The following is a 24996-nucleotide window of genomic DNA, read 5'->3' on the forward strand; positions in this document are numbered from 1 at the left end:
CTCCTCCAGTTACAAAGATACAGACAAAACTTAAATTGAATTATTGATTAGTTTGATAGTTCTGTGTTCCTTTTTGAATCCTGGGCATGAAAAATTGGCATCACTTTCTGTAAATGACTCTACCGGATATCTCATTTTTTCCGGATATCTCATTTTTTGTGCAACCATGCCTCTAAAATGATGTGAAGTTTATCTGGTGCTCTCAGATTTGATGATGCATCTACTCATGAAGGAAAATAGATGATCCTGTAGCAGCTGTGTCCAACATTTTCAGCATCTTTATTTCTAAATGTCAGAAGATACATTCCATTGGAGCTCACACTTGTGTTGATGAGAGTCTAATGCCATTTACAGGCAGATACAAATTCAGAATATATATGCCCAAGAAATCTAATAAATATTGCATAAAGGTCACTTGTCTCCCAGATGCACACTCATCATATTTATATAATCTGTATATTTATATGGGAAAAGATAATGATTGAGCAATACAATCAGAAGAAAAGGAAAAGTTCCAAAAGCCGAGTCAGTCTATGATTTGTCTTTCTAAATGTGTATATGGAACAAACAGTAATATCATAGCAGAGAATTGGTTTCCCTCCATTTAATTATGTAAGGAGCTGCTGAAAAAAAAGTTTATATATGTTGGAACTCTAAAATCTAACAAAAGAGCAATTCCAAAAGAGTTTCTTACTAACCCAAAGAAAGAAGCGGGTTCTAGTCTTTATGATCTTCAATGCATCACTCCTCATATACCAATGAAAAAAGTAGTGAACCAGAAATTATTAATTTCAATGATGCCATGAAATTTGGTGTAGGTGTACTAGACATGACGCACAGCAACTACTCACCCAACCAGTGACAAGGAAGTGGCCAGTGGCAATATTTCACATTCTATTATCAATGAGCTGCACAATTGCCTGCATTATGTATTTACATAAGGGTACAATGTCAAGATTTGAGTTCATGAAGGGCATAGAAATGAGCTTAATCAGAAGCCATATACAGAGAATGCTACAGATTCCAAACTTACCAGATGAACTTAGGAAAACTGTTTCAGATATTTTGGGTGAAGAGCAGTGAGATGGTGGTCCAACAAAAACCAAAAGTGATGACAAGCTAGAAAAGAGAAAACATTTTCATTACTACCCCTGCACACTGAACAGAATGATGGCTTGCAAGTGCGTGATATGTGATAAACCTAATCGCCTACAATGTTTCATGAAAATATGTGAAATATGTGCAGAAACCTTGTAATTTTTTCTTTACTTCCACAAGTGCATGAAATGTGATAAACCCAACTGCTTACAGTGTACCATGAAAATATGTTAAATATGCACAGAAAGTTTGTTATTTTTTGTTACTTCAATATATATCAATATATCTGAGGAAACACATCAACTTTACAAAATATTTCATTGGAAACCCTAGTATTTAATTTTTTTAATTTTTCAAAATAATAACTAAGTTTATAAATTATTTCATGAAGAAAAGGTATGTAATTTTTGCATGTTATAATGTAAATTATGATTTGAACACAATAATAATATTAGTATTAATACTTCATCACACTTTTAAACTGTTATTAATTTTCGATATTGATTTAAGTGGACATGAATTACAAAATTTGGTAATCTTAGTCTCCCAGATGGATGTTACCACCAGCACACATTTATTACATGTAACCAGATAAGGGTTGACACATACACACCATCAGATTTAACATTCATATGGAACAACAAAGAACTGAAAATGGATAGTTTAAAATTTCGACAGCAGAATAATGTATCTATAACAGCCACCAATAGTTAAATAGTACACAACATTACCATGTTGCTAAAATTAATTTTTAAATTCCTTGGAAGCTTTAATTTCCATTGAGCATTAATGGGTTCAGCTTGCTCTATGCACACGTCACACCCTTTTCAACTAAAATGTAATATCCATACACTAAATAGAAAAATATTTCCATTCCAGCAATGTACAAAATACTGATGTTCACCTTGCAATGTAACCAGAATATGAGCTCAAAGTCAACAGTCAATCATTATGAAATGGATAATAGACTGTTGAATCAACTGAGTAGGATTTGCTAATAGTTTGGTGACAACTGCATAAATTAGACTCAATCTTGAACCCATGAAGTCAACTAAGATTGTCGACAACCATTCGATAGAAGCTTCATTAAAAGCAAATGTGCCAGTTATGAGGCATCATTTCACATTATAATTATGACCTGACATGATTGGTGTTCGTTGGGGGAACACTGAACACCATCATACAACACATTTTGTTTCCATTCCTACGCTTTAATGGATACATGCTCTTCTCAGCAGGACACCATCCATGTACACTTTTCTTACATTACCCAATGATTCTAAGCCATTCATCAACTTCCAAAGCCACAAAACCAGCACCAGTGTCAAACCCCTCCCCACTGAATATGCATGGTACATTATAGTGTCTGCTTCAGTCAATAACACTGACAACATCCTAAACTATTTGTGAGAACAGCTGGAGACACTATGAAAATTTATCTCCTATGATAATAACCAACACTTTTATGACTATATCTATACATCAGAACTAAAATAGTTGGAAAATATTATAGAAGATAGTAAAATTTTTATCCTAAATTTTATCTGTAGGTGATTTTTACCACACACAGCATACAACTTGTACATAATATGAATGCTACTTCTGTCATTGGAATCATAGCTTCAGGGTGTTCATTTTGCTACACCACAGGATAATTTGATGTATACATGACACATTTTCTTTTTGCAGGCACTGTCTTGTTCTGAAGTGGGGTGACCGTGAGATCTGGGATGACACTCTGCTGTGGGCTCTAGGCCACAATGATAATAGACACCCAGACAAGAATCTGCTGACCAGGATAGCTGCCTGCACACGTGATAAGGATAGAATGAACAAGTAAGTTTGTGAGCTTTTTGTACAATGAGGGCACTAAAGTCATGGGAAAGCACTGGATGCGATGTTTTAAAAGCAAGCTTCTGTAATGAGATCAAAGATCATCATAGAATGTCAGGATTCTTTGTGAGGCTAAGGGTCTCTGATCACTCAGGTATTACTGGTAATGAACAACAAGATAAGCTAGCCAGGATAGGGGCAACAACATAATTTTCTGGGCCACAACCTGTCCTGTACCCAAGGTGATGGTAAAATTGGAGCTGTATGTTTATGTTTATTTATTAGCCATTCAGCATGTTTACCATGCAATTAGCTTCCTCAAAACACATTTTACATTTTCATAAAAGTATAGTTGTTACTAATTTTTACATTATGCATGATTATACATCTTTCTAGTAGTTAGTAATTTTTACATTTTACAGACATCATCATTTTACACATACACACAAATAAATAAACTTCTTACTAATCAGAAGATTTCAGTAATAATCGTTATATAGTTTATATTCAAGAATTAATTATACAGTTTTTCACATTTAGTTAATGATTGTTACATTATTTCATTGTTTATACATTCATTCCAAAATACTTCCAACATATTCTACAATTGAGCAGTATTCTTTATTCTTAAACCATGTGTCTAATACCTCCTTATTATTTGAAGAGGGTGAGGGTTTTGAGTGATTGTGGCAGTTTATTATATAACTTTAGACTTAGGTGTTCATAACTGTTGTGTGTCAATGACAGCCTAGAATATGGTATATCAAGCATGCAGTTGTTTCTAGTGCCGTGAAAACGTAAATTCATTCTCTGTGTAAATTATTGTATATTTTCTTTTACGTATATTAAGCAGTTATACATATAGAGACTTGGAAGGGTCATTATGTTAATAGGCTGAAGTGCCCCTTACATGTTTCTCTTGGACCCAATCCTTGTATACATCTAATTGCTTTTTTTGCCATTTTAATACACAGTTTGTGCCTGTTGAATTACCCCATAACAGAATCGCATATTGTAGCTGTGACTGAAAGAATGCATAGTAGCAAAGCATCAATAAACTTATGCTGAGAGATTATCTTTGTTTATACAGCAGGAATATCATATGTTAAAGTCTGCCTGTCAATTTTTATTCCAAATAGTTTGACACTGCGATTCTCTTCTTTCCGTATCTTCAGATTAACATAAATTTCCTCTGTTTTTGTGTTGTTTATACATAACTGGTTGGCAATACACCACACCCTACATTTTTCAAAAAGTTCATTATTTTTGTTTACCACCTCTGCATACTCTCACCTGTGGAGATCATGGTCATATCATCAGCATGTAAGACATTTTTGCAGGCTATATAGTTTGAGAAATCATTAACATAGACAATAAAGAGGAAGAATCCAAGAATGGAATCCTGCGGAATTTCTCTCTTAATTTTCATTACTTCTGACCTTTCATTGTTCATATACACTAACTATTGTCTGTTATTTAGATATGATTTAATCAAATTAAGTGGTTTGTCTGCAATATCATAATATTCTAATTTTTTAACAATTATCTCATGTGATACTGAATCAGATGCTTTGCTTAAGTCTATGAGGCTGCATAGGTGCCCTGTTGCCTTTCAAAAGCATTGTGGATTTCAGTTATCAGGCTTTCAATAGCTTTTATCATTGATTGATTAGTTCTGAATCCAAACTGGCTGTCATAATTGCTCTCAACATACATGTAAATCTCTCTGTGTAAACAGCTCTCTCTGATTTTGGCCAGTATAGGGACAATTGGTATTGGTTTATAGTTATCTGGTATTTCTCTGACACCCTTTTTGTATATGGGGAGTGTAACTGTGATTTTTAAGGCAATCAGGGAAACATGAAGGATTTTATTTGCAAGGTAGAGTAGAGGAGTTTATTACAAATTCTGTTCTAGAGTTATTCAGCTTGTTTACAGAATTATTTATATCTGTAGCAGTTATTCTACACCTGTTAAATATTTTATGTGTTTTTTTCTGTGATTGCAAAATAAAAGCTTCCACATCACTTAAACCGACACTTTTCGGTACATGGGCACTTACTGAATTTATGATGTGTTCATTGAAAGTGTTACAATTAATTGGGTAATTGATTTCTTCCTTTCTCATGTTTATCTCACTTTTGACTGTTTCAGGCAGCTTTACATTTGTTTTTAGAATTTAAAATATCCTCTTCATTTGCTTTCATTTTTGCTGCTTTAATATCAGATTTGAATATTTTTCTTAATTTTATATATCTATTCTTGTTTTCTTAAATGCCTTCAATTTTGCCCTTCAGCACGAGTAAAGGGATTCTGATTTTATTGAGATGTGCAGTGTACCACTTTTTTGTAAATTGTGGTTTATGCGTATTGCTAGGGTTACATCTGTTAGTAATAAGAGAGCAGTTACTGTCTAATGTACTTTTTATATTGGTTATGAATGCAGAAAAGCTTTCGTTTATATATTTATTGATGGTTAGTATTCAAGCCCATTCTACTCTACTCAGTTCATTTCTCATTATTTCAATGTTCTCTTCCTTGAGAACTCTATATGTAATTATATGGTATCATCAAATGTCAGATTTCCAGTTTTGTTCCATATGCCATCATGATAAGATAGACCTAATTTGATGGTGTCCCACTCTACTTGATTCCTACACACATTGTTAATTATATCGTCAAGGCATGCCTCCAGTCTGGTCAGTTTTTCATTGAAGCATTAGTAATTCATTGATCTTAAGATGTTTAGGATGGGTACCACAGTTTTTCTCTTTAACATCTATATTAATGCCTCTTGTGATAAATGTTTTATATTGCTTACATTTGACAGTCAATAAAATTAATTCTGAGAGTTTTCCTGTGAATATCTCCTGATCAGAAGCTGGTGGTCAGTTAACTGTTGCAATAATGAGTTTCTGAGTGTGTATAACAAAGGCAGATGCTTCAAAAAGTCCTTCAACAGGCAGGCTTGTGGGTCTATCATTGAATATTTTAGATACAAATTTTTGTTGTAAATGGACACTCCACCATGGTCATTGTTTGGTCTACAGTAGTTTGTTTCCAGTGATTAACCAAATGGTAAAAATAAGCTTATTTCTGCACTTTTAATCCAATGTTCATTCACAATGTTAATTTCCTCCAGCCAGTACTGTAGTTCACTGACTTTGTTTCTTAGGGACTGCACATTTATATGTAACAAAAGTGTTCATTTTTACTACTAAATAGTACATTGCTTACACTCGACTTAGTTTGATTATTTACTTTAAGTGTGTTTTTTGTATTATGTCCTGAAGCTCTTTGTTTTGACCAAGTCTGACACATTTCAGGCTTGGTCAGCCTTATATGTTTCCCTGATCTGGTTCTGAGTTTTGAGACATATTTTCTAAATTGTTGATACAAGATTTATTATTTACCATACTAATTATTTTTGGGTCAGCAGTGTCTTTCCTAACCCACTTAGGCCTTGACCATGTCTAGTATGACAAGTTCTCAAGCAGTTACAATTGTCAGATGGTTACAACTGAGACATTCCTTAATATGTAATAGCATTACATTTTTAAACTATTTGCAAATTGTTTCAAAATACTTGGTAGTTTTGGTTATTTTTCTGTTTACACATGATGAGTCAATTAAATTGTAGCAATGAAGTATTTTAAATAACATAATGTTTGTGTTTGTTAACTTGCTCGCCGGCTGCGGTGGTCTAGCGGTTCTAGGCGCTTAGTCTGGAACCGCGCGACTGCTACGGTCGCAGGTTCGAATCCTGCCTCGGGCATGGATGTGTGTGATGTCCTTAGATTAGTTAGGTTTAAGTAGTTCTAAGTTCTAGGGGACTGATGACCACAGATGTTAAGTCCCATAGTGCTCAGAGCCATTTGAACCATTTGTTAACTTGCTCATGTTTGTGTTTGTTAACTTGCTCAGTGTTGTCTTCAGAGCTGCAGCCGTTTCATTGTGGTATACATCATTGGAACCACCTATAATAACTAAGTCACTCTTTGACAGATTACTGGTCTTCAGTGTTGGTGAGGATCTGGTTGAATATTGCTCGAGGCTTCACTATGTCTTCAATTTCAATGTATTTTTGAGTTGCCAAGATCTTTGTTTTTGTAGTCATTCCTCTTCCAAAACCAACAGAGTAAATTCTGATGTATGTTGTGTTATAACGTCAAGTTTAACACATATATTTCAGAACGACACAACACATATAAGTCACAGAGTAAGTTGACAAGCAAGACATGTGTACACGTTAGCATTCGAATGAGCACGTAGAGGATGTGCGTAATTGCGTGGCGGTGCTTTGAATGATCGGCGAGTCACAATACTTTTCCCCCCTTTGAAATTGTTGCACTGGTCTTGATAGTGTCCTGGAGATGGCTAATGTTCATAGGCGTTGTTTGACTCACCGTAAAGTCCCGAGGAGGAGGCTTCCCGTATGGACGGAAGTGTCCCCGATGATAATGGGTCGAGATGACAGGAGACGTAGGGGTCGAATCTACTGGGGCCCCATGCACCAATCTGCCCGTTGCGGCAAGTCCAGTTGATATGACAGGAGACATGGGTGATGTGTTGGCGTCCTTTGGAGGAGGAGGCGAGTAGATTTGCTGTGACAGAGGATGGTCATCCTGTTCCTGCATGGGCACGTCTCCTGGTGGCGTCCGTTCTTGTGCTGGCATCACGATGACGGTGAGATGGCTGTGTTGTGAGTATTGAGAGATGCCAAGATCCCGAGCGTCAGGTAGAGCCAAAGGTGGTGTAGCTGCATTCGGAACAGGCGTTGCTGGTACACGAGGCTGAAGCTGGTCCGAATGACGCACTGCAACACCCGTGTCCATCTGGATTTCATACAGGCGTCCACCACAGTGTCTTAAGATGCGGCCCGGGCTCCATTTTGCCCGCCTGCCATATCCCCGCACCCAGACGAGGTCGTCAGCGGTGAACTGGCCAAGTGAAGGCACCCGCGGCCATGAGGTGGAAGGCTGCAGAAGATGAAGTAGCGTGTGGGGCTGTCGGCGATGTAAGAGCTCAGCCGGGCTGTGGTCGCCCATGGGGCTGAAATGGTAAGATGCCAGAAACTGGAGAAGCGCATCATCAGCAGCAGAAGAAGTCAGAAGTTTTCGCATCTGAGCCTTAAATGTGCGGACCAGTCGTTCAGCCTCACCGTTGGATTGTGGATGGAACGGCGGGGCCGTGACATGCATAACAGCGTGACGAGCACAAAAATCCGCAAATTCAGAAGAGGCAAATTGCGGACCATTATCAGTAACAAGAGTAGAGGGGAGGCCTTCCAAAGAAAAAATGCGGGCGAGAGCACTGGTGGTTGCCGCGGTGGTAGGCGACGTGCAACGGACAATGAAAGGAAAGTTAGAGTAGGCGTCAATTATGAGGAGCCAATAAGTACCTAAAAAGGGTCCCGCAAAGTCAGCATGAATGCGCTCCCAGGGCTTCTCAGGCGAAGGCCACGGTGACAAAGATGACTTCAGGGCAGCGGCCTGTGACGCACAAGGGCCGCAGGCAGCGACCATGTGTGCTATTTCAGAGTCAATGCCAGGCCAGTACACATGACAGCGCGCCAGAGATTTTGTGCAAGACACACCCCAGTGCCCTTGGTGAAGGAGGCGCAAGACCGAAGCATGCAAAGACGCAGGTACCACAACACGTGGCAAAGCATTGTCAGTGGAGAGGAGGATAACACCATCCCTAGCCGTGAGGCGGTAGCGCAAAGCGTAGTAGTTCCGCAACGGGTCAGAAGTCTTAGCGGATGGGCGATCTGGCCAACCCTTCTGAATACAGCATAAAACCCGGGAGAGGGTAGGGTCAGAACCCGTAGCAGCCGCCAGCCTGTCTCCAGTGATGGGGAAACCGTCCACAACCTGCTGCTCGGCAACATCCAGGTGGAAACACAAAAGTTCGTCCTTATCGAATGCCTGATCAGGACCCATGGGAAGGCGAGACAGAGCATCAGCATTTGCATGTTGAGCCGTTGGCCGGAAATGAATCTCATAATTGAAATGAGACAAGTAAAGAGCCCAATGCTGGAGGCGGTGTGCAGCCTTGTCGGGAAGTGGCATTGATGGATGAAACAAGGAAACAAGTGGTTTGTGATCTGTAACAAGATGAAATTTTGAGCCATACAGAAAAACACAAAACTTATGAAGAGCATAAATAATGGCCAAAGCTTCTCTCTCAATTTGAGAATACTTTTGTTGGGCATCTGTGATCGTTTTAGAGGCATAAGCAATGGGTTGTTCCGAACCATCAGAAAAACGGTGCGCAAGGACTGCACCGACCACATATTGAGAGGTGTCTGTGGCAAGAACAAGATGTCGGCCAGGTCGATAAGTAGCCAGGCACGGGGCCTGTTTCAGCATAGTCTTCAATTTCTGGAAAGCCACTTCGCATGATGTGGACCAGTGAAAAGGCACGTTTTTATGCAACAGGCAATGCAACGGCTGAGCCACCGAAGCCGCAGATGGTAAAAACTTGTGATAGTATGCTATTTTCCCCAAGAAGGCCTGCAGTTCCTTAACAGATGTAGGGCGAGGAAGGGCATCGATCACAGTGACAGTTTGCTGAAGCAGATGAATACCATCCTGAGAGAGTTGAAACCCCAAGTACGTGATAGATGCCTGAAAAAATTATGATTTCTGAAGATTACACTTAAGACCGCAGTCTGTAAGACATGAAAAAGTGTGCGGAGATTTTGAAGATGTTCTTCATTGGTGGAGCCAGTGACAACAATGTCGTCCATGTAATTGATACACCCAGGGACAGGGAGCAATAATTGTTCCAAGAATCGCTGAAAGAGAGCAGGGGCGCTAGCAACCCTGAATGGCAAGTGTTGGTATTGATAGAGGCCGAAAGGCGTGTTACGGACCAGAAACTGCTGGGAAGCAGTGTCGAGAGGAAGTTGATGATAAGCTTCTGACAGGTCAATTTTAGAAAAATACTGGCCTCCACCAAGTTTAGTGAACAGTTCTTCAGGACGGGCATAGGGTAAGTGTCGATGAGGCATTGAGCATTTACAGTGGCTTTGAAATCGCCACAGAGACGAATATCACCATTTGGCTTAGCAACGACAATGACAGGAGAGGACCACTCACTGGAAGTGACAGGAAGCAAGACCACTGAAGTAGTGAGACGATCCAACTCCCATTTTACCCGATCACGAAGGGCCACAGGAATGGGCCAAGCCCAAAAAAACTTAGGCCGAGCAGTGGGTTTGAGCGTGATATGAGCTTCAAAGTCGTTTGCACGGCCTAACCCAGGAGAAAAAAGGGATGAAAATGTCGTCGACAAGGAATCCAGTTGAGCATAAGGAATAGCATCAGAGACAATATTGACAGAGTCATCTATGGAGAACCCAAAAATGCGAAAGGCATTGAAACCAAAAAGATTTTCTGCGTTGCTCTGGTCGACCACAAATATGGGAACAGTGCGAACCTCAGCATTAAACTGTTCCAAGAGAGAAATCTTCTGTTTATTGTACATCCGTAATTGCCGAGTGACAGGTGACAGGAGTGGAGAACCCAACTGAAGATACGTCTGAGAATTAATTTTAGTGGCAGCAGAACCGGTATCCACTTGCATGCGAACATCTCGACCAAGGATTTGGACAGTGAGGAATAACTTCCCTGAAAGGGAAGAAGTGCAATTGACAGACAACACAGAATCAGGATCAGCGTCATGTTCATAAACATCATGTATGCAGTCGGATTTGCAAACAGAAGACACATGACCTTTCTTTTTGCTATTGTGATACACAGCCCAACGTTGGGGACAATCCTCACGTGAATGTTTCGTAAAACACCACATGAAGGAAGTTGCCAGGGGTTTTGCTGCGGTTTCTTAGTGGGTTGTTTACAGCTAGGCCGAGGCTGCGCGTGGGAGCGCACTGCGGCCACATTGGCCGGCAGGGACGCGCCGCACGTGTCGTCAACAGCGCATAGAGGTTGTATTTCCCCGACATCACCCCACGCCTCTATTTGCGCCCCAGCGGCGCGAGAAATTTCAAAAGACTGCGCAATGGAGAGAACTTAATCTAGAGTCGGATTTGCCAACTGAAGGGCACGTTGCCAAACTTCTTTGTCAGGCGCCGACCGGATAATAGCATCCCGTACCATGGAATCGGCATAGGATTCTTTGTGAACATCAGTAACAAATTGACACTTTCGACTGAGGCCGTGAAGTTCAGCAGCCCAAGCGCGATAGGATTGATGTGGCTGTTTTTGACAACGATAAAAGGCAACACGAGAGGCTACCACATGCGTTTGCTTTTGAAAATAGACAGACAGAAGTGAGCACACTTCAGCAAAGGACAAAGACGCAGGATCCTTCAAAGGAGCCAATTGCGACAACAACCGATACATTTGAGGTGAAATCCAGGAAAGGGACAGTGACTTACATGGCTGTTCGTCCGTGACATGAAATGCCAAGAAGTGCTGTCGAAGACGTTTTTCATAATCAGACCGGTCTTCCACCATCTCATCATAAGGAGGAAAAGGAGGTATAGCCAACGACAAGAAATGCCCCACATTTGACGCCCCAACAAAATTGCGAATCACCGCTGTTAGAAGCGTTTTCTGTTCAAGGAGATTTTGCAATAGATGCTTGACAGTAGCGATGGAACCCTGTGGGTCAACGGTGAAAAGGAAAAATCCACTACCTCGTCGCCAGTTGTTATAACGTCAAGTTTAACACATATATTTCAGAACGACACAACACATATAAGTCACAGAGTAAGTTGACAAGCAAGACATGTGTACACAATAGCATTCGAATGAGCACTGAGTCCCAGTCTAGCGGCCGCTGCTCGGCTGGCCGCTTAGGTGGCGCAGCTGCTGCATGGCTGGCAGACAGTGCCGCACGTAGAGGATGCGCGTAATTGTGCGGCGGCGCTTTGAATGATCGGCGAGTCACAACATGTTGTTTTTTTGTCTTGGTATTTCTTGATTCTGTGTTCCATCTTGTTCTTTATCTGTTGCATATGATACATTGATTGTTTTACTCAATTTCAAAACAGGTACCATCAATTACGGGTTGCTGCAAATTTTTTGCTGTGGTTTTTATTAGATGATTTAAATACAGTTGCACTTTTGTGCCACAATCCACGCTGTTCTGTTTCTTGTGTTTGGCTTCAGATGTGATTGTGTAAATTTCATTACATTCAGGTCCATTATAATTGGGTATGTTACATATTTTAGGCCTAATAGTATCTGACCTGCATTCATTACAATTCCAGTTTTTTGTGGTTATCTCCTGTCCTTTTAGTGAAGGATTTACTTTCTCACATCAAAAATGGAATATGTTTACACATTCCATGCACTCAACACCACTTGTCACAGTTTTCTGGCATTTTCAACAATGTTTATTGGTCCTGTTGTCTGTATTTTTACTAGTCAAATTTTCTATTACCACATTACTGTACATTGGAGATTCGCAGTGTTGTTTTTGCTGTGTAAGTTCATCATTTTTAGCTTTAATCCACGAATTTCATCTAATAGAAACACTATAATATTGTCTTTGCTGTTTACATTTTCGTGCATTTCATATAGCTATATCAGTATGCAGCACATAGAACTTTTGGCTAAGATGCAAAAACAACAGAAACATGGGAATCTAATGGTGCCAAAACCAGTTCTACAACTCTGGGTTTGAATAGGTGCCAGATTAAACTCATGCTGAGTTTAATGGCTGGCTTTGGGAACTTCATATAACATCTATACATGATGGCAATAGAGAAAGGAGCTCTTGAGTGTAGACTCTGTGGTAAATAGGGGTGAAACTGCACTACATTTAATCTTCCAATGCAAAGCCCTGCCTGGAGGCCAAAAGACACCAAATAATTGGGTCACTAATTCCTGAAGAGATTGTATCTAACAAAGACCTTATAAAGGGACTCCTACTGTCCTTCAAGGGTGCTGAATAGCCTTATTAGAGGGGCAGAGAGAGATACTGCCCAATAAATTTAAATTGGTATAGGCAACATGGTGCTACGTCCACTGTTGCTTTGTCCCCTTCTTTAAATTGAGTCAAATAAAAAACAATGTCTACACTTGTACCATATATCCCATCTAGCTACAACATTTGGATATCTTACATGGCATGTATTCTAAAGGAACAGCCCTTCCTGTAGCATCTGAATCCTCAGTTTATCACTGCTGGCATCTGAAATTTTTGCAGATATTTTACTGTTGTTAATTTAGTAATGACACACATAAATTGTGGTCTTTTTACTATTCAACTTCCGTAGAGGAATATTAAAGACTGTTGAATATTAATATACAATTCTTCAGCCATGTCATAAAGAGAGGATTAATCAACTGGTCTTCATTAGTAAATACAAAAGCAAATGTACTTTTATTATATACTATATGAAATCAGCCAATGCATTGATAATGAATTATGAATCTTTTTTCACTGTTTTATTGGTCTAAAGTGGAAACACAAGTGTGGATGTGCATGATATGTAGAAAGAATTTCAGAAAATAAACTACAAAGAAAGTAGTATTTTTATTAAGGCTAATCAATTTATAACACAACTTTGATTCATGTGTGTGCTATATGTTTGTTTACCTTCAAACAACAGAAAATCCCAGATGGAATAATGGTAACATTATGAATAGGATAGATTGCTACTAACGATGTAGTGGATATGCTGAGTCACAGGTAGGCACATCAAAAAAACTGTTAAACAAGTAAGCTTTTGGCCAGAAAGACCTTCATCACAATTAGGTAAAACAAACTCTCACTCTCTCTCTCTCTCTCTCTCTCTCTCTCTCTCTCTCTCTCTCTCTCTCTCACACACACACACACACACACACACACAGTTCAGACGTACATGACCACAGTCTCTGGCTGTCAAGGCCAGACTCATTGTAGCCCATCACAAACTTTGTACTCACCAGGAGGTGTACTTTCTTTTTACAGATTCTTAGAGGCAGTTTTGCTGAAGTATGCCCTGAGTGATGACAATGTGCTGACTGCTATTGACAGAATAAAGGACCACTACCTACTTTTTAACTATGTTTCTGACAAATGGTTTGAAATTAAAAAAAAGTAAGTAAGCCATAAACTATGATTAAGGATCATTACAAATTATAAACAAATACCTGTGCTTAATATGACACTCACAGACATGAAAACATGTTGCCATGTTCACTTTGGTTACATCCTAACCACAATTCTAAAATTATTTTAAAAAAAGCAGTCTTGATCATATATGAGTTATTTATTATGAACAGTTTCAATCTCTTATAAGATCATCATTGGACCAATTTACTCCTTGGTGACAGCAGGAGATAGTGCTTAGGACCCAGTTACCTCAGTGTTCCTCATACCTCTCCAAAGTGACCTGCTCCACAACATCATGTCCTGCTGTCACCAAGGAGTAAAACTGTCTACTGATGATCCTGTAAGAGATTGAAACTATCACTGATTGAAGTCAGTAATTTATGTGTGTTCAAGACTGCTTTCATTGAAACAGTTTTATCATAGTTTGTAAGTCACCATGCCATATTGTCTGTTGATTTTTATTTTTTATTATTTGCTATAATCTGGCTGGTTGGAAAATTAGACATCATACATTTATAAATAGCCAATTTTGGATGGCAAACATACTCCCACATGAGCCAGTAACTTAAGTCCTGACCATTAGCCCTATCTGTTCTCCCACAATGTTTTTAATTCATTCACTTCCAAAATGTTCTAATTACAAAGAGGTTGCTACATGTGAACATTTATGTATGATAGAGTTAATTTATTTCACTTTAAATTCAAATATCGTGACCCTACTTGTTCTGATGCTCTCACAATACAATTGCAGTCACTCTTCTATCTTGAGCTTATATGAGTTTACCATTGCTGATTCCTTGCTGTATGTTCACTTTTTAATTCTATAACAGCTTCCCTGATATCAAATTAATCTTGATCTTCAAAATGATTTTCTTAACCACAATTGACTTTCTCACACCTATACACATCCTACTTGCATGATGGCTCTGGTTTGACTGACAAAATTTTTTGCACCAAATTATCTCCAGATGCCAATCCATTCCTTCTAGAACTATGGGGTAACCCTGTCAGTGATGCCACTGCACTGTAGCAAAGAAGTGTGGGGGTGGATTCGATACGTCAAGTACAGGATCAATGTCTGTACCCTTACAAGTTTTATCGACTACTATTTTTCCTTGGACACTGTTCAAAAAATTTCTTAATCAGAGCTGCTCTTACAAAATTGTCTTAGAAATAAAGTTTATGTTTTATAGTTGACATTTCTTTACATAAAAAAACTAATTCCTATGCACTTTCAAGAACTTACCATGAAAAATTAAATGAAATGTATCAACTGAAAAACTGAACAAGTTCTTTCACATATGGTGAATAAAGAGTCATTCCAAGTTCTTTAATAATCATTAAGAGGTGTCATACTACAGTTGTAGGTGGTAAATAATGTTATTGCAAGATAATTTACATAAAAACCAACCCACTCTAATTGGGTTGTTGGTAGATACAGTGTTGTAACCTAAACACTTATCTCTTGGTTCTATTTTTCATTTGTATTTTAGGAGAAAAAATCTTCTTTGAAAAAAGCCACTGCCGCTGCTCCTTCTTCACTAATCAGCTGCTGTTTTTATACAACATTTTAAACAAAGTATCTGTGAAACTTTATGCAGACTTCTATGAGCTGCATACATACTAGAAAAATCAGGATCTATCAAATACAAATATTAGAGATACACTGAATTCATAATTTTTGAGGTCAAATATTCTGATAAATTGTAGAGCAGATGATTAATAAGATATTCTTTTACTCTGATGTTCAATATTTGGAGATTTTCAATTTCCTTTGTATTGACCTCTGGCAACATGCCACAGACTTTTTCACCAGACTATAAAACTACATTGTGAACACTAGAAGGTACTACATAGTCATTATGAACATTATTTTTACTTCAAGTATTGTGGGTGTGAATTGAAGAGTGCATCCAAAATTCATTGTCGTTATTAACCAAAAGTACCATTATGGCATAAGGCAATATGTGTTGGGATGAAAGTGCAATAACCCATAGGTTCCTGAAGAGGCATCTGTAAGATATTTGGTTGTTAGTTTTACATATTATTCTTGTTGCATGTACTGTAGAATAAATATTTTTTTTTATATTAACAGCATTGCTCAGAAGATCATGCCATAAAATATTACTAAGAGAAAGTTTACATTGCTTCTCATTTGATTGTTTCAGGTATCAGGAGAAGCGTCTGGTGTTTGAAGAGATCGTGTTCAAAACAACTTCTAAGTTTGTGACTTCTGATGGATATGATCTAGTAAGTATTAACATGAAGCAACCACACATTATGACAATGGAAGGATGCCATTACCAACTCTAGGATGGAATCTAACAATACCAGACAAGGAAAGTTGCTACTCACCATATAGCTGAGATGCTTAGTCATGATAGGCACAACAAAAAGATTCACACAATTGTAGCTTTCGGCCATTGAGGCCTTAGTCAGGAGTAGACACACACACACACACACACTCACGCAAACGTAACTTGCACACACGCCTGCAGTCTGCAGTCTCAGAGAACTGAAACCATACTGTGAGCAGCAGCACCAGTGCATGATGGGAGTGGCGACTGGGTGGGGGTAACGAGGAGGCTGGAGCAGGGAGGGGGAGGGATAGTATGGTGGAAGTGGCGGACAGTGAAGTGTTTCAGTTTAGACGGAGGGTAGGAGAGAAGGTGCAGAGGGGGAGGGGGTAAGTAGTGGAAAGGAGAGAAATAAAAAGAATAAATTAAAAGACTGGGCGTGGCGGTGAAATGATGGCTGTGTAGTGCTGCAATGGGAACAGGGAGGGGGCTGGTTGGGTGAGGACAGTGACTAACTAAGGTTGAGGCCAGGAGGTTTACGGGAACATAGGATGTATTGCAGGAAAAGTTCCCACCTGCGCAATTCCGAAAAGCTGGTGTTGGTGGGAAGGATCCATACGGCACAGGCTATGAAGCAGTCATTAAGATGAGGGATATCATGTTTGGCAGCGTGTCAAGCAGCAGGGTGGTCCACTTGTTTTTTGGCTACAGTTTGTTGATGGCTGTTCATGTAGACAGACAGCTTGTTGGTTGTCATGCCTACATAGAATGTAGCATAGTGATTGTAGCTTAGCTTGTAAACCACGTGCCTGGTTTCACACGTAGCCCTGCCTTTGATGGCATAGGTGATGTTAGTGACTGGACTGGAGTAGGTGGTGGTAGGAGGATGTATGGGACAGGTCTTGCATTTAGGTCTATTACACAGGTATGAGCCATAAGGTAAGGGATTGGGAGCAGGAGTTGTGTAAGGAAGGACGAGTATATTGTGTAGGTTCAGTGGATGGCGGAATACTACAGTAAGAGGGGTGGGAAGGATAGTGGGCAGGACATTTCTCATTTCAAGGCATGATGAGAGGTAATCAAAACCCTGGCGGAGAACGTAATTCAGTTGCTCCAGTCCCGGATAGTACTGAGTTACGAGGGGAATGCTCCTCTGTGGCCAGACTGTGGGACTTTGGGAGGTGGTGGGAAACTGGAAAGATATGGCACGGGAGATTTGTTTTTGTACAAGAATGGGAGGATAATTACGGTCAGTGATGGCTTCTGTGACACCCTCGGTATATTTTGAGAGGGACTGCTCGTCACTGCAGATGCTATGACCATGGGTGGCCAGGCTGTACAGAAGGGACTTCTTGCTATGGAATGGGTGGCAGCTGTTGAAGTGGAGGTATTGCTGGTGGTTAGTAGGTCTGATATGGACGGAGGTACTGGTGTAGCCATCTCTGAGGTGGAAGTCAACATCTAGGAAGGTGGCTTGTTGGGTTGAGTAGGACCAGGTGAAGCAAATGGGGGAGAAGTTTCTGAGGTTCTGGAGGAATGTGAATAAGGTGTCCTCACCTTCAATCCAGATAGCAAAGATGTCATCAATGAATCTGAACCAGGTGATGGTTTAGGATACTGGGTTTTTAGGAAAGATTCCTCTAGATGGCCCATGAATAGGTTACCATAGAATGGTGCCATGAGGGTGCCCATAGCCGTACTGCAGATTTGTTTGTAGGTAATGCCTTCAAAGGAGAAGTAATTGTGTGTGAGGATATACACTCCTGGAAATGGAAAAAAGAACACATTGACACCGGTGTGTCAGACCCACCATACTTGCTCCGGACACTGCGAGAGGGCTGTACAAGCAATGATCACACTCACGGCACAGCGGACACACCAGGAACCGCGGTGTTGGCCGTCGAATGGCGCTAGCTGCGCAGCATTTGTGCACCGCCGCCGTCAGTGTCAGCCAGTTTTGCCATGGCATACGGAGTTCCATCGCAGTCTTTAACACTGGTAGCATGCCGCGACAGCGTGGACGTGAACCGTATGTGCAGTTGACGGACTTTGAGCGAGGGCGTATAGTGGGCATGCGGGAGGCCGGGTGGACGTACCGCCGAATTGCTCAACACGTGGGGCATGAGGTCTCCACAGTACATAGATGTCGTTGCCAGTGGTCGGCGGAAGGTGCACGTGCCCGTCGACCTGGGACCGGACCGCAGCGACGCACGGGTGCATGCCAAGACCGTAGGATCCTACGCAGTGCCGTAGGGGACTGCACCGCCACTTCCCAGCAATTTAGGGACACTGTTGCTCCTGGGGTATCGGCGAGGACCATTCGCAACCGTCTCCATGAAGCTGGGCTACGGTCCCGCACACCGTTAGGCCGTCTTCTGCTCACGCCCCAACATCGTGCAGCCCGCCTCCAGTGGTGTCGTGACAGGCGTGAATGGAGGGACGAATGGAGACGTGTCGTCTTCAGCGATGAGAGTCGCTTCTGCCTTGGTGCCAATGATGGTCGTATGCGTGTTTGGCGCCGTGCAGGTGAGCGCCACAATCAGGACTGCATACGACCGAGGCACACAGGGCCAACACCCGGCATCATGGTGTGGGGAGCGATCTCCTACACTGGCCGTACACCACTGGTGATCGTCGAGGGGACACTGAATAGTGCACGGTACATCCAAACCGTCATCGAACCCATCATTCTACCATTCCTAGACCGGCAAGGGAACTTGCTGTTCCAACAGGACAATGCACATCCGCATGTATCCCGTGCCACCCAACGTGCTCTAGAAGGTGTAAGTCAACTACCCTGGCCAGCAAGATCTCCGGATCTGTCCCCCATTGAGCATGTTTGGGACTGGATGAAGCGTCGTCTCACGCGGTCTGCACGTCCAGCACGAACGCTGGTCCAACTGAGGTGCCAGGTGGAAATGGCATGGCAAGCCGTTCCACAGGACTACATCCAGCATCTCTACGATCGTCTCCATGGGAGAATAGCAGCCTGCATTGCTGCGAAAGGTGGATATACACTGTACTAGTGCCGACATTGTGCATGCTCTGTTGCCTGTGTCTATGTGCTTGTGGTTCTGTCAGTGTGATCATGTGATGTATCTGACCCCAGGAATGTGTCAATAAAGTTTCCCCTTCCTGGGACAATGAATTCACAGTGTTATTATTTCAATTTCCAGGAGTGTAGTAGAGCTCCATAAGGAAGACATGGAAGAAGCATTTGTGATTTTGCGTTCTTTATGAAGGGTAATAATCCCTAACTTCAAATGTGACATCCAGCAAGCACCAAAGAATATTATATTGCCCAACAGTAGCCTTTATTAACTTTTCAGATACTCCCACTTTCTGGACAGCTATAAAAATACATACCAAGCCTACCGATCTGCATCTCACTGGATGATGCTTAGCATTATAACTCTCTAGGGATATCTACAGGACATGCAGGGTCCACAAACAAGCTAGCTGCCCTTTTTCCCCAGTTTATAGGATGTTTCATGTAGTTACCCTGAGTATCATTGGGTTTAAACAAACAGGAACAGTGGACCCGTTGTCATACCAGCCTCATGACCGTCAAGCAGAAAGAATAATGTAATGCCTGTAGTATCTTGCTGAACTGTTCTATGCAGATATCATGATGGGTAGTATTGTGTCCCAATCTCTCTGTTTGACATCAACATATACCAAGAGCGTATCTGGTAATGTCATATTAAAGCATCCCCTGAAGCCAACTGTCTGTTGATGGTAGGCTGTGGTCATTCTGTGGGTGATGTTGCAGAGTGAAATCACACACAGGGTTCTCTGTGTTTCAAAATGATGCCTTCTACAAAAACTTTGAAATTTTTGAAGCTTCGGCAGTCTGCACAGCTCTGGAGACCACGTAGCAAATCAGGTAGTTAGTGCAGACTGTTACCCACCAGTCCCCATCAGTCAATTTTGGGAACTACACTAAGAAGTATATTCCGTTTTGATGGAATGGCATTGCTGCAGGCAGATTGGGTACCAGATACCCTGTAGATTATTGTGGCATGTGCTTCCATCATTGGAATTCTTTACAATGGCTCACATAGTTTCTAATGTATTGGTAGACATGGCCAGTGATACCTGCATCTGATTGTCTGGATTTTCACAAATCCCAGTTGTCCAGATTTTGGAGCATGATGGAAATACTTCAGGATAGCTGGATATAGGTGAGCTGTGATGACAATGAAACACTTCCACCATACTGGATTGTAGTTCCCTCATACAATGCTCCTTTTATTAATCATAACTCTTCTGTGGTCCTTCTTCAAGGCTTCTGTGGTTTTTATCAAAGCTGGAGCTTCCATCTCTTCAGTGGCAATGCCATTTAATGCAGTAATGACTGACTAGATTAGATTAATAGCACTTTTCTTTCCAATAGATCTATAGTGAAGAGACCCTCCAGGATGTAGAACTCTTCAGGAAAACAAGCAGCAGCAGCACTCCGTCTTCAGGCCACAAGTGGCCCACCGGGACCATCCGACCGCCGTGTCATCCTCAATGAGGATGCAGATAGGAGGGGCGTGTGGTCAGCACACCGCTCTCCCGGTCGTTATGATGGTTTTCTTTGACCGGAGCCGCTACTATTCGGTCGAGTAGCTCCTCAATTGGCATCACGAGGCTGAGTGCACCCCGAAAAATGGCAACAGCACATGGCGGCTGGATGGTCACCCATCCAAGTGACGGCCACGCCCGACAGCGCTTAACTTCGGTGATCTCATGGGAACCGGTGTATCCACTGCGGCAAGGCCGTTGCCTTCAGGAAAACGAGAATACACAATAAATATTTACAAATAAAATCGAATATGCTAATTTACCTACCGGAGATACCAAGTGGAATGGTCCTCATGGATGTGGAATGAGTCAAAATATATTAAATATATTTTCATTTAAAAAATACTAAATGAGTTGAGACAAAAAATGTAAATGTTCAATACACTGAGATGTGTATGATAACTTCTACTGTAGCCATGCACTATCAAATGCGAACAACATTTGACAACACTTATTTAAAACCATTGCATTTCAGCACTGAATCTATACAGACGTCAGAGTGTACTCTTATTCACATTACTTGATATTATTAGTAACATATACACATCAGTTGTTCCTACTAAGAAATTCATCAGAGCAGTAGATTTCATCCATGTTGCTGCTGTGTTCCACCAAAGAATTCCTTGAAAGGCAGTTCATATCCCTGTCTCTGCATCTGCTTTTGTATACCACTGTGGTGTTGTAATCCTGAAGCCTGAGCGCCCATCTTGCCAGCTGATGTAAGCGATCCTTCCATCTTATCAGCCAGCACGGAGAATGATGGTCTATCACAACAGTGAGTAGCATGCCAAATAAATATAACAGGAACTTGTTGATTGGCCAAACAATTGCAAGGTAATCTTTCTTGGTTGCAGGGTAGCTAGTCTCAGATTTGGACAGTCCTCTGGAAGCATAAGCTATCACCTTTTCAGCACCTTCCTAAATTTGCTCTAGAACTGCAACTATTACACAACTGCTAGTGTCTGTATGAAGATCTGTCTTGGAATTCTTGTCATACAATGATAGGACTGAAGAAGATGTTAGCACCTTCTTTTGGATAAGGAAATATCCTTCTTTCACTTCATTCCAGGAATTTTTGGCATCTCTCTGCAGTAGTTCTTGCAAGGGATGTGCCTTGGTACAAAAGTCCTCTGTGAATCACCAGTAGTAGGAGCACATTCTTCACAGTCTGAGGAAACTTCTGACATCATGAATGCACTGGGGTGTAGGTTAATCTGTGACTGCTCATATTTTCTTTGGACTGTAACAGATTCCATCACCATTCACTAGATGCCCCTAAGATTTTTATTTCTTGCATGATGAAGAGGTACTTGTCTGGATTTAGAAAGAGGCCTGCCAGTACACAGGCATCTCAGATATTCTTAAAGAGTCTTTGAAAAAACAAGAGTATCATCAAAATGGCTAAGACATGTCAATCAAGGTGTAACAGCAGGTTGTCCATCAGATGCTCAAAGGTGACTGGAGTCTTACCTAGTCCAAATGTCATAGCTTTAAACTCATAGAGCCCATCAGAAGTTATGAAGACAGTATTTTCCCAGTCAGCCTCATCAAACTCAATATGTATCTAGGGTATTGTCAGTGCACAGCAATGAATAGCCGTCTTTCAGCCATTGATAGTCAATAGAGAAATGCCATATGCTGAGCCCTCTTCATGCAGACCACAGGATAGGACGAAGGATACTCTGTAGGTTCAATGACATCATCTTGCAGCATCTTCTCCGCTTTCTCCAAGATTATCCACCAATCAGCTGGTGACGCTCTGTATGAGTTCTGGTTGATTGGTGAATGATGCCCAGTGTTGATATGGTGTTTTACCAAGGGCTGCTTGGTTTCTCTTTTCTCCACTCTAGATTTAAAAGCATCTAAAATTTGACGCACAATGGCTATTACTTGATGATATTGTTTCTTGGTCTCATTGGCAGCTCCGTAGCAGATCTTCCCCTGTGTTGTCTCTAATGGTAATGGAGCAAGGTTCTTTGTCAGCGCCACTAAGTAACTCTTCCTGGAGTGGTTCAGCTGTCCCTACAAACATGTCTAATATATTTAGGAATGTGTTGCAGCTGCTCATGACAGTTAGCAGTCCACAGTTCTTGTTGACTGTCAGCAATAATTGCAATCACCACTGACATGTAGATTTCTTTTGTGAGCCTGAGTTGCTCTTTGCAACTGACAAAAGCTTTACAGTTGAACTGAGCATCTCAGTTGAAGACTATAGCTCATTTTGTTGATGATGGCATGATAAAAACATCTTTAATGGTATATTACTACTCAGAACAATCTGTATTATGTATGCTTGTTGGAATAATTTTGACAATCTGGAGCTGTAATTTACCAGTCTATGACTGTTTGTGATGCCTGTAAGAATTTTAATCCAAGAATAATGTTATGACTACATTCTGACAAAATGACAAATTTGGAGGGGTGTTTTCCCATCATTGATATTGTGGTTCTGTCAGAATGACATATTTCCCATTTACACCCTCCAGAATAATCGCTTTTGTATCACAGAACATAGTCTTCTGTAGCTGACAACAATAAACATCTTAACATTACACAAAAAGGAAGCTCCTGAGTCAATTAGCACCTAGACAAGATGGTCATAAATTATGATGCCAATGAGATTTCCTGGCATCTTGGTGACTATCATACTTGGAGCATTTGCTTAACCTCCAGAGATGGTTGCCTCACTTTGTTTTCCTGAAGTAGGAAGCTAGACAAGTGGCTGATGCATCAAAAGGGCTATGCGGAATGGCTACAGCATGTCGTGGAGTGACCTCCTTTGGAGTACAGTGATGGGCCTTGTTCTCAGGTCGACTATATTCCTCTGCAGCTAACTGGTGTGAACAGATCTATTTTGATACTTCACATCTGGGAGCAGAGTAGCTGTCGACACTTGTCTTCTTTCTCTGCAGTAGCTCACAATGTGTCATCATCCACAGTGGAAATACACTATCTTGTTTTCTTCTGAACTTCAAATGTCTTTTCCTCTATGAGTCATTACATTTGGTGTAGAAGTTAGTTATAAGGGTTTTGTCAGGTGCTAAGTTGTCATTTGATGACTGTAGCATAGGTCTGAGCTGGACAAGTCTATTCTTCCTGGTGTGTTTGGCTGGTGGTGGAGAATGGTGGTAAAAACTGATACATCTATTCTTCAGCATCCTCTGATACCTCCTGATATATGGGGTTGACATTTCTAGCTGCCATACACTGATCTATATTTTTCCTTATCGTCTGCCAAATGAGGGAAGGGAGCACATGATGATCTTCTGCAACTGCTACTATCCTCTTGGTGGTCCAGATCCTTCCGTGCCACCTCCCTGTGGATTCAACTGTGGTGAAGATCCCTGGAATGCTTCTTCCTGGCTCCACCACTGCTCCATGTTCACTGTTGAGCGCCCATAAATCCCAACACACACACTCCATGTTCACTGCATACAAGAAAGGAAAACACACAGTTTCCCTTTCCCTCTACATTTATCTTTACTCAATTTACTCATGAGCATCTTCTGTCCAACTCTTTTTTTCTATTGTATTTCCTTGGTTCCCTGGCACCAGTTGGCGATTTTTGCTGTTATTGTGACTACTTGTACAAGAAGATCTTGATACATATATTCTGCAACTTCTTTCAGTAAGGGTGTGATTTTGTTAGCTCCTGTATTAGAATTCATGATGTGGCATAGGGCCAATATTTGGTATGTACAACTGAGTAATTTTCCATGATGTTGAGCCCTAGTCTTAAATTGCTCTTCTGCTAAGCAGACTTGCTGCTGGTTGCTGCTAAATGTTTTCTTGAGTTCACCCTAGAATTTTTCCAACTATTGAGCTCCTTCTCATTGCTCTCGAACCACAGCTGGGCCATGCCATGTGAGTAAAAGTACACATTTGCCAAACACATCACATCATCCCACTCATTTGGAGTGTATTTTTCCTTCTTTTCCTGCTGTTGTTTATTTTGTAAGGTTTGTGCATTAGCAGGAAGTTGCGTCCCTGGCTGATATAATGGGACAATATTTTTCTGACCCCAACACACCAGCAGTTGAAAGTCGTATTACCTTTATCCTCTTGGTGATCCAGATCCTTCCGTGCCACCTCCCTGTCGATCCAACTGTGGTGAAGATCCCTGAAA

At 41.1% G+C, this 24996-nt stretch overlaps 1 protein-coding gene and 1 pseudogene across 1 annotated transcript in view; one reads left to right on the forward strand and one right to left on the reverse strand.

Moving 5' to 3' along the window:
- LOC126106434 (aminopeptidase Ey-like) overlaps window positions 1-24996 on the forward strand; it is a 210366-nt gene that overhangs the window by 179893 nt on the left and 5477 nt on the right. Inside the window, exons 15-17 of the mRNA XM_049912747.1 lie at window positions 2788-2934; window positions 13861-13989; window positions 16173-16254. Of these exons, the coding sequence (XP_049768704.1) occupies window positions 2788-2934; window positions 13861-13989; window positions 16173-16254 (358 nt within the window). The remainder of the gene's footprint in view (window positions 1-2787; window positions 2935-13860; window positions 13990-16172; window positions 16255-24996) is intronic.
- LOC126099007 (5S ribosomal RNA) lies at window positions 20957-21073 on the reverse strand (annotated as a pseudogene).

The sequence above is a fragment of the Schistocerca cancellata genome, chromosome 1 (assembly GCF_023864275.1).
Source record: "Schistocerca cancellata isolate TAMUIC-IGC-003103 chromosome 1, iqSchCanc2.1, whole genome shotgun sequence".
NCBI lineage: Eukaryota > Metazoa > Arthropoda > Insecta > Orthoptera > Acrididae > Schistocerca > Schistocerca cancellata.